The 18,398-nt window shown below is 47.6% G+C and overlaps 1 protein-coding gene and 1 long non-coding RNA gene across 8 annotated transcripts in view; one reads left to right on the forward strand and one right to left on the reverse strand.

The window, feature by feature from the left end:
• The window catches only part of LOC140895048 (uncharacterized), a 58,106-nt gene extending 41,279 nt beyond the window's left edge, over nucleotides 1-16,827 (reverse strand). The window contains exons 1-2 of the long non-coding RNA XR_012154052.1: nucleotides 16,673-16,827; nucleotides 15,572-15,773 (exon numbers count right to left, since the gene is read on the reverse strand). This is a non-coding gene — a long non-coding RNA (uncharacterized lncRNA). The remainder of the gene's footprint in view (nucleotides 1-15,571; nucleotides 15,774-16,672) is intronic.
• Nucleotides 1-18,398, forward strand: part of NTRK3 (neurotrophic receptor tyrosine kinase 3) — a 455,727-nt gene that overhangs the window by 327,314 nt on the left and 110,015 nt on the right. For 5 of the 7 annotated variants that reach the window (XM_073304182.1, XM_073304180.1, XM_073304181.1 and 2 more), the window contains exon 12: nucleotides 7,952-8,140. In XM_073304182.1, the coding sequence (XP_073160283.1) occupies nucleotides 7,952-8,140 (189 nt within the window). Of the gene's footprint in view, nucleotides 1-7,951; nucleotides 8,141-14,023; nucleotides 14,197-18,398 lie in introns of all 7 variants that reach the window. The other 2 variants (XM_073304185.1, XM_073304184.1) reach the window with 1 other exon arrangement.

An 18,398-nucleotide genomic window follows, 5' to 3' on the forward strand; every position in this document is an offset into this window, starting at 1 on the left:
CTGGGAAAGAACTGGAAGGCATATAGGGTGGGAGGGAGGCCGCAGGAGTTAAGAGAGAAGGGAGGTAGATGAGCGTGCAAATGGGCCTCACTCATGGTGGTGTGGGGGGAAAAGACAGAAAGAGTCAGAAAGAGGAGCTACACCTTTCTCTGTAGTGACTCTAATGGCTGACGTTGGGGCCTCTCTGACAAGGCTCTCCACCAATCTTTCTTGGAGGAGGACTGGTACAGTACTTTCAGTTGTGGTGACCAAGTAAGAGAGTCTAAAAAAAGGGAGCGTGGAGTTGAATCAGCTGCTGGAGTCATGGAGGGGCCCGCAGGGAACTGTAGTTGCTGTCTTGCAGCAGGTATGAATGACTCTGATTGTTAATCTGACTTTAGCTGCATACCAGATCCAACCTCTGCCCCAATCCCTCCTTTGCTCTCCGAGATTTCAGAATGTTAAAAATCCCAGAGAACACAGAAGATACACACAAAATCCTTCAAAAATTAACTAGTGGCCATGCTATACGGTAATTAATATCCACAATACAGACCTATTTATCCACAGACAGACACCTGCTACATCATCATATAGTTTGAGTTCATTGGCGACTCAAATTCACTTTAGTCCTGTTCCAAGATCTCCCATGGGTATATCAGGAATTACCAGGGGTTGTCCTGGGCCATTAACCTGGATTTGGTGGTGCAAAATTATGTCCATCCGGGCATCCACCTGCCTATCCATCTGTCTGTCTGTACAGGTGGATAGATTTACATAGATCCGTAGACACTTAAATCCTGAAGTCAATTTTTGTTCAGTTTTTCTCAGTCCTTACTCAGAAAATCTCTCACTGAAATCAGTAGAAGTTTGCCCAAGTAAAGATCTCAGGATTTGGTCTTTCATCAGTATCGTCCATTGTAAGTTCAGTGTCCTGTACGTGGTTAGCAGTTACAGTATGTACAGTATACTCAAGAGAGTGTTTAAAAGTTACATTATTGATACCTGGTTTATTTCTATGAGCTATTGATGATTGTATATATCATGAGTGGCAGAGCAAATCAAGCCCGCAGGTACAATATGAAAGGCTATCGGTATCTAGTTGGAACCAATTATGTCTCCAGGGTCTGTCCAGTATGTCTGCATTGCATCTCTGGTACCGTGTCACCCTCAGTTTGTGTCAAAGAGAAACTGTGATTAATTCTGTGCTGGAGAGACCTGGATCTCAAGCCACAGTGACCTATGCTCCCCAGATGTGGCAATGGGAGTGAAAGAAAATACAAGAAATACCACCATTGGTGGGCACAGGGTAGTGTATGGGGTAGGCAGATATCTAAGAGAGGAGCAGAGAGCTGGAGATTTAGGAGAAATGTAAAATAACAAAGATAAATAATTAAAAGATAAGAGAATGAGAGGAAAGCTTGGAGGGCACTAAACATTAATTTGTAAACGTTGTACATAATTAATCCGATAATATCTGGTTTCTGAGTTTATTGGGGAGGAAGTAGCTGGACGCTAGCCAATAGCTAAGTATCTTGGTCTCCAGCTCTGGCAGGGATCAGAAGTGCCTCCAAAAGGTAAGAGCAAATGCATTGTGAGCTCCATTGGTGCATTCCCTCACACTGGTCTCCCTGGGGCTTGAGAAGGGGAAGCGTTGCAGGCTCATTCTCGGCAAGAGGTGGAAGTGTGCTCAGGCAGACTCTGCGATATATTATCAATGTGGCTGTAACCATCAGGTGGCTCCACCCCTGACAGTTCTTGTTTTGTCAGTGACTAGCAGTAGTTGTAAGTGTTTGGGGATGGTGATGGACCAGCAGAGTTGGCTGGTGCTGAAGCTACTGGGGACTGGTAGCTTCTACAAGTGTACCAGGGTCTGCTGGAGCTGGGTAAATTTCACTGAGATGAGATAAAGCAAGGTCTTTCGGTGGTTTTATTTCAGTGTAAGCCAGGCAGTGTGTCTTGTGTACTGTATATGTAATGATCATGACTATAGTCTTGACTTTCCATTGCACCTTTCATCAAAGTGGATCCCAAAGCACAGTTACTAACGGATCAGGCAAACTGCTAGCACATAGCGGCCAGGAGGGAGCACATAGGGAGCACTTTGTCCATCCTGAATCAGGGCCACCTCTGGCCTGCAACCTCGTACTGCCCCAGTTCCCTCGTGTCATTTGGGAAAATCTGTTCCTTTGAGTATGTTCTGTCTTTAAAAAAAAAATTAAAGATCACAGATTCAAATCCTGGCCTGGAATAGTTTTAACTGAGAGTTATTAGAAGGAATGAACAAACCTCTTTACCACTGTGATGGAAGTGGTTGGGAACCAGTGACCAAGAAGCAAAAGGCCCTGTATATCCTGAACCATCCAGAGCCCTGGTACAGTAGACCTGTCTTCTATTAGTTTTAGCATCTAGTGTCTTCTCTTACTGACTGTGAGGGCCTGATTTGACAGAAGTGCCAAGAACTCTCAGCTCCCGTTAACTGCAATTGGAGTGGTGGCAGCTCAGCATTTCTGAAAACTAAGCCCTACCTTTGTAGTAATGCTTTTGAAACCCATCTTATTTGGGAGCCATCTGTAGTGTCCTCTAAGGCCAGGTCTCCACTTGAAAGGTTTTGCCGGCAGAGCTCTTTCGACTAGGGGTGGGATATTTCTTTACGACATAGCTTTGCTGGCAAAAGCCCTAGTGTAGGCACAGCTGTACTGGCAAAAAAAAGTGGTCTGGCTGAGATAGCTTATTTCACTCATTAAACTGGAATAAACCATCCTGGCAAAAGCACTTTGCTGGTATAACTGCATTGACACTCGCAGGGTTTTGCCAATATAGCTATCCCATATAGACATCATTGGAAACCTTTTAAGTGTAGACCAGGTGTAATCCTAATGACTTTTAGCCACCCTTCCTACTCACTTACACTGATGTGTGTCCTACCACCACACCACGTTACTGCCTTGGGACATGAAGACCCTTAACTGGCACTTAGGAATCCTTGACAGCCCCCTTTTAAACACCAGGCCCATTTGGGGTGCTAACCAAAGAAATCCTCTCTGTTTAGACCAGGGGTCTCAAAGTCCCGGCCCACGGGCCCTCTGCAGCCCAAGAACCTCCCCACTGCGGCCCGTGGGGGAAAGACCCATACAGCCACGCTGCCAGCTCTGTCTTCTGCAGGCGACGCCCCCCGCAGCTCCCATTGGCTGGGGGAGAGGGGCGGCGATACCATCACTAGTCGCTGGGCAGAGTCAGCCATGGCGGCAGCATCATTAGTTGCCGGGCAGAGTCAGCCATGGAGGCAGCATCACTTTTTTCCACAATGACTTTAAACAAGTCAAAATACCGAACACAACTGTCTGATGCCCACCTCCCTGCAATCCTGAAGGTTTCAACTGCTTGGTCACTGAGGCCAAACGTCAACAAACTGACTGAACTGAAGCGTTGCCAGGTGTCTGGCAAACACTAAAAACTCTCTGGCAGGCGAAGAATTGTATAACGTTGTATGACAGTTTCATTAGTTCTAAGAAATTCGAAATAAAAAATACAATATAAACATTTTCTTTTCTGAACACCATCTTCAGTGACATTATTGGCCTGCTGGGAGGATCTGAGGACTGGCACTGGCCCTAAGGTAAATTGAGACCCCTGGTTTAGACTGAGGCCTTGTCCAGGCTAGAGATGCTTCGCTGGCATAGCTACACTGGCAGAGCCCTCTAGTGCGGATGTAGCTTATGCCTACAACAGAAGGAGTATTTCTGTCAACAGAGCTGCACCACTTCCCGGAACAATGTTAGCTGTGCTTCTGTCGGCATAGCAGTGTCTGCCCTGGGGTTTTTGCTGGCATAGCCGTCAGCTAGGGGCTGGGGGGTTTTCATCCCTCTGACTGACACAGGTATGCTGACAGAACTCTGTAGAGTGGACCTGGCCTCACTGAACTGCCAATGTATGGAGGAGTAAGCGAAAGTGGAGGAAGTGGGCTGAGCATGGAGAAGGAGAGTTGGCATGGGTGACAGCCTGCTATGGAGAATTAGCTGAGAGTGAAATCCATGAAGACCTTTGAAGGGTGTAAAGATCAAGGAGCAGGAGGTATTTTGGGGAGCATTCGAAAAGGGCTTGAAGTAGGAGCAGTGGGGATGGAATGAAGAGAAGGAAACTGCAGAGCAACTCTCAGGAAACACTTCCTACCAGTGAGGTAAGGCCATGAGATACTTGTGTCCAAAAGGGGAGTGGTGGAAGCCCCATTGCTTGAGACATTTAAACGGGACAGGCCTACATTGATGGAGTGGTTGAATGGGCTTGATGTGACCTACGGTAATGGGTCTTGTCTATCGTTAATGTCTATGGTTTTTCTCTGCCTCTTTTGCATTCTGCCCTCTTGGGATTCAGTTTGAAGCTCACCTTCTACCTGAGGGACAGGAGCACCCAGTTTGAAGACCTCAGTGCTGACCTCATTAGGTAGACAGTAGCCAGTGAGTCACCGGGCGTGCTCCCCTCTGAAGGCAGCCTCTTGTGTTCTGCGGAGCTGCCTGGACTAAGTGTATTGTCGTGTACAATCAACTTTGTGCACAGCCGTTAGGTTGGCTAGTGCAGTATCACAAGTCTGTTGCTGGATCAGTTGATCTCAACCTGCCCCTAGGGCAATCTTGGTTACTGTCCCCTCCCTTTTCTCCTGCCCCTGCCCCACAGCCCTCATCAGCTTACTCAAGAGTGTACTAATGTTCCATTTTGTCTGGTTTGGCCAATAAATTGCACAGCATCAATGAGTTGTTATGAATCATTAAAGGTGGGTGAAGGTCTCAAGATTCAGAGATGTGGCTCAGTTTGGAATAGGTCCCAAAAGTTTGGTGCTAGTCCCACCTTTGAGACATTATCCAGGCTTCGTTGCTCTGGGAGGCATGTTAGGAATCTCCTGAGGATGGGTTTTCCTATCAGTTTCCCAGCACCTCCATCAGCTCCCCCAAATCTAAACATCCTGCTGCCTGGAGACACCCGTGGGGTTGTCAGTGGCCTCTACCATTGCTGGAGGGGCAAGTGGGACCTTCATGGACTCTGCAAAAACTCTGGTCTACTATCCTAGTATATGGCACTTTTATCTTGATTGACATGTTTTCTGTATCCTGCACCCTTAAATGGGGGCATGTCACCCTCCTGCCTGCAGAGACAGACATCATGTTGTGTTCACTTCTCAGTGCAGTTTGTGACAGAGAGGACTCATGCCTACCATGAAAAAGACTTTGCTTTTGTTCCTTCTTTGGCGGGGTGTGTGGGTGGTGGTGGTCTCTTCATCTAAAGTAAGTCATTCAGACTGAAATTGCTTTTTGTTTATTGTGTTTGGAGAAACACAATACCTGTACTCCTAACGCAGGTATCTTGCAGGGGAGATGAATTCTGCTGTGTTTTCTGTAACGTCACAGGAGCTGAGGGTAATCTGGGCCCTGAAAGAAGGCGAGAACCTGCCAAAAGGAACTCACAATAAAGGGAGAGACTTCTTTCTTGTGAGTAAAACACCTGCCAGAAATCTGCTAATTACACAATAACTTTATTATATCCCACTCAGAAGAACAAACAATACTTGAAGTCTGAGAAATCAGAATAGATTAATGCAGTCAGAATGTCTGAATGAAGCACATATTCTCTGGATCCTCTCAGAAGCTCCAAGGGAGCAAAATGACTTCAAGACACTCTTCTTTGTTGCTAGCACTACATAATAAAGTAATTGTGCAATTAGCAATAGATTAGTGACAGAAGAGAGACATTTTCTACTCAGCGCAGGTAGAAGGTGGAGCGGCTCCGCTCATCTTGGCTTAACCTTCTGTTAGCCCCTGGTAGTTTCCAGAAAACAGCAGAGATACATCACCAGATGACTGGGATTTTTCTTCCCTCCTTGTCTGAATAAATTACAGCGTGTTTGATTAGGGTGCTGAGGAATGTGTCCTTACAAAAGCTTGCGTTGGATCCTTCTCATTCCCAAGCTCCTCACAGTTTCCCATTCATGCAAGACAGATGGCTGGAGCTTGCAATTTTGGGCTTTACCAGGGGCCTGGGGAAATGGTGGTTGTGATCATGGGGCTTGTGGAAAGAACATTTCATAATGATCCCTCCTGGCTTCTGAAGTTCCATGAGGTTTTCTGGCCTTGACAACTTTCCGTCATGAAAGCTGACAGGCAGTTTTACAACTGGGGCTGTAAAAATCAGGTGATGACTGAGGTTTGTAAAATGTTTATGGGTCTGAGAAGCTGGACCTGGCTATTAGGTCACCTGGCCCTTTCTTCAGGGCATCCTTTTGTGTATGAAAATGGGGGGGTGTTGGGGAGGGGTTAGAGCAGCCGTATCCTGGGATTTGGATGTGTGCGTGCGTGCATGTGCAGGCTTGGATGTGGGGGGGGGGGTCTCTTTTTGCAGGAGGTGGGCTGTGCAGTGTTTGGGCCATTAGGGTGTCTGAGGGCAGCTTGAGTGGGCCCATTTGGCGGTGTTAGGATGAGTGTGTTTGCCCATGCTGGGGCATGTGTGGTTAGAGGGGTGTGTACATGTGGTATTTTCGAGGGGGCAGTTTGTGAAAGGGCAGGGAGCTGTACATGGATGGAGATGTATTTTGGGGTGTCTGAGAAGGAGAGGGGACCAGTGTTTGGGCTGTTAAGGTGACTGTGGATGTGGGTGCGTTGAGGAGGGGAGGGAGCTATTTGTGTGTAAGGGTCTACTGAGCAGGCTGCTGCAATAGCTCACCCACCACGCAGTTCCCACTGGGTGACAAGTGTGAGCCCTTGGCTTAGAAGGACAGCATGGAGAGAGACTCCAGGCTTCTCCGTTAGGCCTGCTGCCCAGCAGTCTGACTGAGTGGCGAGATCAATAAAGCATCCCTGGAAGTGAGCAGCAAATGGGGAACTGGGATGGCAACAGTCAAATTAGAGAAGATGGGGAGGAAACTCTCCTGAGCCTATTACAGCTCAGCCCAAAGTTTGCTCCAGTTGCTGCCTGGCTCTGCACCATGCTTGGGGCTTGCTCCTGGTGCTGGCTGTGGGTGCTTGTGGCAGCCCAGAGAGAGGAGGAGCAGGGAGAAGCCAACACTGTGGAGTGCCAGCAAGAAGGAGAAGCTCTGCCGGTGAGAAAATCCTCCTGCAGCCTCTTCTCAGGCAAGAGCAGCCCAACAAGTTGATGGCAGGTGGAGAAGGTTGGGGGGATTCCCCTGGATTGCAGTCAGAGAGCACTGGCTGTTTTCCTTCTCCCTCTGTCTGTGAATGCTCTGGCTTTGGAGGGGCTCCGGTGGAGAGGGTGTGGGTTGCTCAGCACACAGTTAGGAAGGAGGGAGGTGCATTTCCATCACTGTGAGGCTCACTCAGGATTGACTCCTATGGACTCACAGAATTTGTGAGGCTCACTCAGGATTGACTCCTATGGATCACAGGTTCCCAAGCACATCAGCTGGAGCTAGGGGTTGTGGGCATGCAGGCAGGGGAAAAGGGAAGGAGGAGGTGTACATGGGTGGTGAGAGGGAAACATCGTCTGAGCACAGCCTGAGACCCAGGAAGCCCTATTTGTGAATGCTGCTTCTCCAATCTGCGCTCTCGGTTACTTGTTTAATCTATCTTGGGTCTCATATCATGCCCAGCACTGTAGTATATGAGCACCACAGAGGCTGAAATGTCCGGCAGGGACTAAAGACGGTGGCCCTCCAGGGCAGGGCTGAAGCCTGTTCGGTTGCTGCCTGTGCTGTAGTTCTGGAGGGAGAGGACTTTGGTCTCCAGGATTGTCAGTCTGGCTCGCTCACCGGTATTGTGAATGGGACGGGCTCTCCCCAGCACACGTGCATTGCCTGGGAGATTCCCAGGATAATTAATCTGTTCAGGAGGTTAGATTATTCTTTGTCCAGCTGACGCAACTAACCTAGGTGAACTGTATGTAACAGTGAACAGAAGAACCACACAGGGATCTGGGCTGCTTGTCTCTTCATTGTGTTGTCTGACATTTTTGTGTGTGATGGCTCTAGGTCCCGTGGCAGTGATCAGCGGGGAGGAGGATTCTGCCAGCCCCCTCCATCATATCAACCATGGCATCACCACACCCTCGTCGCTGGATGCTGGCCCGGACACGGTGGTGATCGGCATGACCCGTATCCCTGTCATCGAGAACCCCCAGTACTTCAGGCAGGGCCACAACTGCCACAAGCCAGACACATGTGAGTGCCTTATCCAGCTGGATCCTTCTGCTTATGTGAGGACAAGAATGGGGGCCGGGGTGGGGGGAAGAGGAGTGGGTGGAAAAAGAAGGATGAGGAGGAAGAGGTAAAGGAAGAAGTGGATGTGGGGGAGGATAATGGGTCTTGTATGGTCCAGAAATGAAAGTGAACTGAAAGGTAAATCTCAGGTCACAAAAATCACAACATACATGTAGGTGCTTCAGAAGGAGAATTCCCACCCTCACCCTCCATTCCACTTTCATCCTCCTACCACCACCTGTTAATCACCTTCCCCGTTTGGGACAGAGACAGCCTAGAATGGAGCCTGCAGATGGTTTCTTTGGGCACTGTACCTGAGGCGTGAGCCAGTGCAACTTGAGAGCAAAAGGCATTAGAGAGACCTGATTCCCCTGTGGGATAAGGATGCATCTACCCTTCCTTCTCCAACAATTCCCTACCCTCATAGCAGCAGGACTGCCTCCTTGAACAACCTGCAGCCGAAAGGGCAAACACAGCAGTATCTACAGGTAGGGCAGATACACAGAAAATGCTTGGAGCAGGAGAGCAACAGATTTGGACACTCCATTTCTTACACTCAGGGGGGGCCTCTGAAAAGCTTGAAATCTGTGTTGTGGGCAACATCCATTAAATAGCAAATATCTTCCACACCAGGTGATAAACTGTTCAGCCCAGCTTAGCGGGAGCCCTCATAAACTCTGATAGTGAAAGTGAAGGGCTATTAAAAAGGATGCACTGTTGGTCACCACATACCACAACTGCTTCCTGGGCCACTGTCCCTCAATATGTGGAGCCCATGCACAATCAGTGGATCAGATACAAACCTCCCGCTGCACCCTCTGCCTTTGTCAATTCCTAGAAGCAACCGCCTCCCACTCCATTTATTGTTCAGGTTCTTGGAATATTTTGCATTTCTTGGTTCCAGTCAGGGTTGGATGTAACAAAATGTCACAAGGAAAGTTATTGTCACCATCTTCCCAGCCTGACCAGAAGCAGGAAGTACCAGGGATCTTGCTGGAGAGCCAGACTCCCAGTCTGTTTTTGCAAACTCGGGAGGCTGGAAAAATTTGAGTCAGCAGCTGAGCTTTGAGGTGTTCATAGGAATCAAACTTCCAAACCTTTAGAAATTCACCCAGTGCTGAACATTAGGCAGGAACTTGGTTCTCCATGGCCGCGTCTTTTGCAATCAGATAACCCTGAACAGCATCCTCTTCCCCTCCGGCTGAGACGTCAAGGACTGGTCCTATCGCTGACACTCACACGAACTGATAGAGAGAAACATGAGCTGGACCTCCAGTCCTGGACTGCTGCTTGTTGCACTTCAGTCACTGGAGCAATGGGGCATATCCAGTTACTGTGCTTGGCTTTCCCTTTGATTTGTATTTGAATGTATTTCTTTTGATCAGTTTATACAGGGAGGGAGTGGAGTGTTTTGGTTAGGAAGAAGGAGCCAAATAGTGTGGTATTTCTGTATCATATTTATGTTTTATATTGCTTATAGCACCTCATCTCAAAACACTCAGCAGACTCTGATGGCTTTGATTCTCTCATTTCTCTCTCATCTCTGTAATATTTCATAGTACATCAACTCTTTTGGTGTGTAAGCACCATTGTAGTAGAGGTGGTTGAAAATCAAAGGATTCAATTTCCTCTGAGTTTTGGGGGTTTGGTTAAATATTATGGGGCTGCCCGGGAAGTAGATCGCAGCAGAATATGGTCCAAAAGCTTCACGGGTTCCGTTTGATTAAGATCTGAACAGTTCAATATGCAGCAGAACCACGAGGGGCTGGAATCTGGATCATTTAACCGGGCCATGTGGAGAGAATTTAACATTGTCAATAAATATACGCACAACAGATTATAGGGAAAGCACGTCCCTCTGCTTATCTGCCTGGAATCATCTGCAGAGCTCCATGTTTTTGGCGTTAGTTTAGTATATTTTAGGGCCCAATCCTGCAGCTCTTATTCAGACCAAACACCCTGTGACTTCAGTAGCAGTGTTGCATTAGCCCTGGAAAGTATTATAGTTCACCTTTACAGTAAATAAAACCAGCCAGACTCTTTGGAGCTTCCATTTGGTTTTTATTTTACCCAAGCTGTTCTGCCCAGCCCTCATTTAGCATGTTGGGTCTGGCTGGAGGTGAGTGACTGTTCCCATTCACCCAGCATTTTACACATTGGACCTCTGGTTTGCTCCTCTCAAAATATTTCCCCCTCCTCCCCCTCCCCTCTGTGAAGGAGAGGTGAAGCCCTTTAGATAGGCAAGCCTATTAATACCCAGCAGCGTCTATCCAGAAAAGGGGCTGGTACAATGCCTGGACATACCAGTGGCTGTTAGCCCCTGCCCTTCTGATCACTGTCTTCCTGCTAAGTCCACTAGCTAGATATTAGACTATGAAGCCCATCACTAGCAATGGCATTTGCCCCCACATGACTTGTAGAGCTCAGATTCACAGACAAGATTTTGTTAACGCATCGTCTATAAACTTTGGAACGTGGCTTCTCTCTTTCTTTAGCTTGGCCCTGCTCCCTGGTTGGCTGTGATGCCGGGTGTTTGGGCTGAGGACACACGGACACCTGTTACTGAATTACAGTGAGGAGAGAAAACTCTCTGTGCTTAATGCCATATTAATAGTACATTGGTGTGATATAGATTTCCGTCACCCTCTGCACTAACAAACATCGCTTATCATGCGGGAATGATGGATGTTTATTCCCAGCCACTTAGTTCTGCATAATGGAATTGCAGATGAAATATGGAAAGTGGCTTGCTGCCTGCTAAGCTTTGCCCCCTCTTGCTGCTTCTGCACAAACTTGTCCTGTGGGGGGTACTCTTACAGGCCCATTAATTACTGCTGTCTGCGAGGAGACAGACGTTTGCTTCTGACTATGAATGTGCTGGGGTTTTTTTTCCTATCAATAGGATGAAGGATGCTGGAGCTCTCTGTCTCAACTGTGATTTTCTCGGAGCTCCTGAGACCAGGGCCGTTCTCTCGTTCACCTACTTGCTGCTGCTCCCAGAATTAGAGAGATGGAAGGGAAGAGTCATTCTTCCTTTCCTAGATGTGGGTTTGGGGAAAGGGCCTGGAAGCAAATATGCCACCCTGTCCCTGTACTGGGACGTATTGACCCTTTGGGACCTCGCTCTCTGCCCCCTTCCGTCCTTTGCCATTCCCTTTGCTCCTTCCGGCCATAACTCTGTGTGCACCGGTCAGCACCATGGCTCGGAAGGATGCATTTTTTTAATAAACAAAAGCTTCAGCTTCAGTCGTTCTCACTCACCTGCAGGGGGTTAAGCTGAGTGTCAGATTTAAGATGGGGCATATTGATCTCAGAGGAATTGGTGGCAATATAGAGCCCCTTTTTTCTGGGACACTAAACAGGGATCAGGTGGGCATATCTGCTTACTGAGATCTCAGGGTATCGGAAGAGCAATGGGCATGGATGAATCTGTGCTTTCACTGTCATCTGGAAATAGTTGTGTTTCTTTTCTAAAATGCAGTTAAGTTGTTTTGGGTTAGGGCACCATATGGCAGGGAACTCATCAGAATTCAGCATGCAGTGGGTCAGAAGGTTCCATCCCATGAGTGATGCTGGTGCTGAAGCAAAACGTGACTCATTCTACCCTCCAACGTTTTCTGAAAATGGCAGTCGGTTCCTGTGGGCAGGAAACTGCAGTTTGCGACAAAAATTAACCACATGATGGTAGAAAAAATCATCTGCCCAAGAATGTCTGCCCAAGAGACATTAACACTGATGCGGTGCCCTGATGCTGGTGGGAAGGACAAATGTCACTGTTTTGACCATGAACAGCTGTGGTTGTTGACAGCAATGGAGACTTTCCACTCTAGCTCCAATTTGCCAGTCCTCCCCAGAGTAAAAAGGATCCATTTTGCCCCCTGACTCTAATTCCAGGTGGGTGATGGAAGAAGCTGGAAATTTCTTAGATCTAAAAGCTTCAGAGATGTTTTGGATGAAAAGGTTTGGAGGCTGACCTTGCTTTTGATAATGGTAATAAACACGGGCTATGCTGAGGTGATTATTTATTAGAACTTCTTGAGTCTGTCCCATCAGGCTCTATGCAAACATGGTAGCTAACGTTCAGTTGTCTTCCTGTTTTGTCAGAACAGCAGTATCCCAGGAGCAGTTGTTCTTGAGGAAAACTGGCTTTTCTGAGGTGGTTCCAGAGCAGAACTAGGAAGAAAAGGCCTCAACAATGAAAAATACTTACCAAGAAGGAATCCGAACTTTTCTGAAACTCCGGCAATGCTCAGTTTGAGTCTGGGGTGAAGGGTCAGTTGGGGCTGCTCTCTCAGAACAGGATGCTCTGGCCCCAGTAAAAACAGCAATGCTGGAGTTATTCAGAGCCTGGTTTGATTTTTGTTGCTGCTGCTGCTGCTGACTGGGCACAACGGTTGTTTGGTTTGTTTTCCTCTGTCGGGACTGGTGCAGCCTCAGCACTGCGATGCATTCGCCATGTGGGTGGAGCCGACGTCCTTCTATAGAGTACTAATGAGGGGTTTTTTACAACCTCATTTATTACAGGCTGCCCTGACATAATTGCATATTCTAAGTTAGTAATTACACATATTCACACTAATTAAGTAATTAGATATAATTACGCTAACTGTAAATACATGGTAATCGGCTAAAAAGAAGTATTTCAGGAAAGCCAAGACAAATCACACAATAAAGACACCATCAGCAGCCTTTCCGCACATCACTCTGTCTTTATCTTGCATTTGGAGTGAAGTTTGAAAGGGAATCTGTGATCCATTCAAAAATCATACTCTTTAAACAAATGGATTTCCTCCCCTATGTCTCTGATAACACTAGAAAGTCAAAATGAGAGAGGATTTTTAAAAATCCAGTTTTCCCCTCACTGCTGATGCTCTTTGTTCATCAGTTGTATTTTCTCTAGCTTGGACAACGGAAACTGACTAAGTCCATTCCATTTTGCTTGTAATCAGTTTTGCTCCCAGGTTCTCCAAGATGCACATCTTAGGTTGCAAATGTTTGCAGTTTATTTGTATGGAAACAACTGTTTTCACTGCTAATAGAAGAGGAAACGTTTCTGGGGGCAGTTAGGGTTTGCAAAAACTTATTTCCACCAAATGTAAATGTTGAGCCAACTTTGAGCTGATGACAGAGGCCCTTTAACTGTTAATGAGCAGCCCAGAGTAACTGAATTATAGTAGACATAGCCTCTGAGTAGACTGAATCCCTCCCCCCCGCCCCCCGAACCCTTTGCAAGTCCTACTGACGCTCACGTACACAAGCACTGACTCAGCTCTTTGCTCCTTCGGAAAAGCCTTAACCTTCCCAGAGACTCTAGTTCCCTTCACTTCTCTCAGAGGTTTGGCCGTGGCGCTTTCTTGTGGGGGTACATCAGCATTCTATGCTGCCATCCTTTGTGGCCAATGTGTATCTGAGGTCATTAGGGAACTTAGTGGGGAGGTTTGGGCTGAGGCCTAATCAATATGCCGATGACACCTAATGGTGCATCTCCATCTCCACCAACCCAGGGAGGGTGATCAGGTGTCTCAGAATTTGGGTGAGGCTGGGGCATAGATGAAAGTGAGCTGGTTGACACTTAGTCCAGTTAGACAGAAGTGTTTATAGGGAGTGGGGGAAGCAGCAGGATGAGACTGAGTTGATGCTATACCTCCAGTTTGAGGCTGTGTTCATTTTTTATTACTTCCGCTCACAGCTTGAAGGTCGGGTTAGATTCCCAGATGCTTTTGAAGGATGAAAGAATAGCAGTGGTCAAGGGGCCTTTGTCCATCTAGATCTGACTAGGAGGCTGTGCCTATTTCTCTTGGATGTGAATTTAGCTGTCATGATCGATGCCTTTGTCACCTCTAGATCAGACTGCTGCAGAGCGCTCCATTCCCCTACCCCCAGCAAGAACTTCTTCTGTCTGGTTTCCCATTGCTGTCCAGCCGCCGGCCTTTCCACTGCCAGAAACCCTCTTGAGCTTTCCTGGACAAGAGTTCTCACTGATGGCTGCTGCCCAGTCCTGATGGTCAGGTTCGGAGGTGGGGTGGAGACCACATGTGAAATAGGCTCCCTGGGGAAGTGGTGGAAACCCTGTCTCTAGAGTTATTTAGAACTGGACTGCACAAAACATAGGAGATCTTATTGTAGGGGTTGATCTTACATTGACAAGTGGGTGGAGGGGTATAGGCTGGATCTAATAAGTCTCTTCCATCTCTTTAGCACTTATGTCTAGGAGGTTTCTGGCTTGGCTCTGTGCAAAAACCCTGACCTCAACACTCGCCTTCTAGCAGCTGGAAAACCTCCATGATTCTGAACTAGAATCCTGCTTCCAAACCTTGCAAAAACTCTGCTGGAAACTGCTTAGAATGCCAAGGGCTAATGTCAGTCTCTTGTGAACAGATTTTAATGTTCAAACCCCACAGGCAATGAAGCAGAACTGAGCAGTGCAGAGTGGCAGAATAAGGAAAGCGCAGGGCCCCACTCACCCTTTCTCGCCTACCTCCTTTGTCTCATTCTCCTGACTGACAGCTGAAAGGAAAGGTCACTGGCCTGCCCATCCAGCTCTCTCTATCTACGGTCAGCTCTCAGCTGGTTTCTCTCTCTCTGCTGCACTCTCCAGTATTCCTTATCTATAAGCATTTGTTCTCCATCCCATTTACCCAGCTGAGGAAGGGAGAGAGAAATGGCAACAAATGCCAGAGCTGAGAAGTCAAACCAATCGCAGGCGGAGAGTGGTAGACTGACCATCCAGACCCGTTCCAGAGCTATTCTGAGTTGCAATTTGACCCTCAGGATTAACACCACTAGGAGTTGGTCTTCTGCCTTTCCTGCCATGGGCCATTAACTTGCTATTGAGCCAAAGGAATAGCAGGCTGCAGTGGAATGGTTGGCAGGTGCACGTATACCAGGTATATGTATACCACGTATACCAGGACTGTTGGCCAGTACTGCAGGTGTTTCTACATGGGTCCATTCAGGAGAAACCAAACAATTAAGGAGGAAAATTCCTGTCCTGCCTTTCTCTCCCAAAACCCTGCAGGCATTGCAAAGCATTGTGGTAGCCAATGATGCAGTGCCTGGTGGGACAGTCCCGCCCTACTCCTAATGTGACCCACATGCTGTCTCTATTTGCATACAAGCAAATCACCTCCTGCAGCTGTGAGGATGGGCTCTGAGGAAGTTAGATCCTACCAGTTACTTTAATGTGTGTTTATTGAAGATGTTTGTAGCAACAAAACAGAACAAAGGCAGCAAAGCACAACGCCAGCCCGCACCAGGAACTGAAGCTGACAGCACAGCTGTGGCGGTGATGCTGCATCCGGAAGCCACGCTCCCGAGTGCAGTGAATCCATTTCCATTAGAAAACAAACCATTAACTCATCCATAACTCAGTTATGTGCTGGTGACACTCACCTGCCAGTAGGGAGGCAATGCTCATGAAGGGATGAGACCCATATACAGACATCAAGCAGAGAGCAAAGCCTTCCCCTAAACACACATCCTCTGGCTCCAGAGTCACTCTTGAGGCCCCTTTAATCCTGGCGTGTCCAAAGGTGTCAGCTTGCCTGAGGTGATTTTAGAACGGAGCCAAAGCTCTATGAAGGGGGCCTGTAAGCTGTACGAAGAAGCAAAGCAGGGAAAGGCCTTCAGCATATTTCCTATTGGGCTGGAGCAACTCTAGCACCCCAGGCTGCTGTTGCTCATCAGAAGCCCTGTCCGTCCATCAAGAAAAGGGTAGTTTGATCCTTCCCACTTCAGCAGTATGGGAGCAAACTCTTCCACACTAGAATAATGATTAACCCTGAAGGCTACTTGGCTGCAGCAAGGATGTGTATATGCTCACTTGCCACCCTGGGCACATGCACACTTACCTGCACACTCATTTGTGCACCTGTGCACACTCATTTATATGTAGCCTATCCCGCCAATGTATTGCAATAACATACCCATCGTTCTTACTTGTACGCCCTCCTACGTACACGTTCATTTGAGTACGTATGCCTGCTCACTCGTGTACTGCAGTGACAAGCATGGTATAAAGCCATAGTTGGATTAGCTCCAGGCACTCACTCACCACCAATGCATGTGCTCTCACACGTACATTCACACCCGCTTATCAGGCGCCTCTGCTCACAAATAACTTTGCACCTGTTAATTTTCTACTTTCTGCTGAGCACGCTTGCCAGTTCTGACGCCCCACCCCGGCCCCCCGCCCCCCCCCCCGGCCCCCATGCAGATCCAGCAATGGCAGCAGGCTCACTGACATGCAGCCTGGGCAGCTTCCCTTTCACATATTGCCCCTCTGCCTGTCAAAAATGGCTGTCTCTGCAATTTCTGGGGGGGTGAAGGGTTTTCATGAGCTGACATGAGAGACTGGATTTTCAATTCGGGCAGATCATAAACTGTGAGGCATTTTGGGAGTGGTGGGGTGAGAAAGAAAGGATAGGGCAGGTGACAGAATGAGGAGAGAGATTATCATGCTGTAAATTGGTGCCTGTTTAATCATTTGCTCACCTATGTATTGGTATTTTGTAATGTCTGTCCGGTTGAATGTGTCTCAGCTCCACTCTGTTCTTGGGGCTGAGGTGGGTGTCTATGCCACAGAAAGACATAACGGTCTTCATCCGTCACTGATGTCCTGGCTCAGAGCTCCGTCCTCTCCGCCTGGCGTAATGGTGACACAGCATCTTGTCCTGGGGATATTGCTAACTCATGCAGCCCTGATGCCAGTGATAAGGAAGAAAGCTTTAGAATGATCTCCTAATAGCTGATTGATTGTGTGAATTATGCCTTGGGTATTTCTAAAAATAGATGGTATATCTGTAAAGAGAGAGAGCTGAGCTCCTTACCCATCAGGTATTTATTTATTGTGGGTTTTTCCTGCATTTGGTTTGACTTATAAAACTGAAGCATTCCGAAAGAACGTTGACCTGCCTGCTGTACCTACAGATCCATGATGTCCATGTGGTTCATGGATGTTGTGATTTGTGGAATGTCATGGTACCGAAGAAAGGGTTATTTTGTAGAAGCTAGTTGCCAGGTCCCAGGAGTTGCTTGGAGACAATGTCAGGCTCTCTTGGTACAGTATAATCCACCCAGTGAAAGTTGGTTTTGCAGATGTAACATCACATCCTGCTGGAGAGTTTTGGTTGGGTGAAGTCTTCCAGAGTTGATCTGAGTTGACTTGGTTTGAAGGAGATGCTCTCTCTGCTGGCAGTGCAGTTGAATTAAAGCTCCTAATAAAGACAGCAGTTATTAATGAGAAGTCCAGGTGTCGGTTAGAAAAAATATTACTCCCAACTATAGTGTGAGCATCTTTAGTAGCGCTGCCTCTCCCCATGGAGGTTTCGTCTGGTACCCTAGAGCTGATGTAATGGTGATGGTTCATCAGCAGTCACAAGTACTGTCCATTTCCAGTGCTGCTTTTAGACAGAGACTCCAGGAGTGGTTTCTCCTCAAAACAGCATGTACAGAACATGACAGAACCCACAGTTCCAGTGGTGAAACCCAGATAGAGATCAGGGTAGAAAGATGCTCTCCCCGATTGCAATAGGTTCACTCCAAAGACCTCCTCGTGTCAAAGGGGGCTCGCGTTCCGTGGACCTGCACAGGGGTCTAGGAACGGATGTGTGAATGGCCTGTGAATGCTCAGCCAGGCCGATTGCTAAATGACCTAGACGGTCTTTGTAAAGATTGTGGCTGTCTCCTGTCTCATGTACCAAAACTTGGCTATGGAGGATGCCGCATCTGTCGCTATGCCGCAGGCACTTGGAACAACCCAGTGGCGGACCCCAGGGTAGAACTGAGCTGCATCTAGTCCAGTCTGCTGCCTCTAACAGTGGCCAGTGTTGGGTGCTGCTGACGAGGGTGCCGCAATACAGTGCACCCGGTTATGCAATAGTATTCTCACTGAGGGGGAGTGTAGCAGGGATTTCTTCCTGACTCCAGCTAGTGATCACTTGGTGCCATGAAGTCTAGGAGCTCTTGCTGGTTTACTCCTGGGAAATCGTGAATGATTTATTATTTACATTGCAGTAGCACCCAGAGGCCCACTAATGTAATTGCACATACCGTTCTTCAGAGAAAGGTCTAATCCTTTTGAGTCTTACTGAGTTATTTGCCTTAATATCCTGCATCGGTAGTTCTCCAGGTTATTGATACATTAAAATATTGGTTTTAAATATGCTGGCTTTTAAATCTGGAGTGCCTTCTTGTTCTTGTACTATAGGAAATGCTAAAC

This window comes from Lepidochelys kempii, chromosome 10 (genome assembly GCF_965140265.1).
Source record: "Lepidochelys kempii isolate rLepKem1 chromosome 10, rLepKem1.hap2, whole genome shotgun sequence".
NCBI classification, from domain to species: Eukaryota; Metazoa; Chordata; order Testudines; family Cheloniidae; genus Lepidochelys; species Lepidochelys kempii.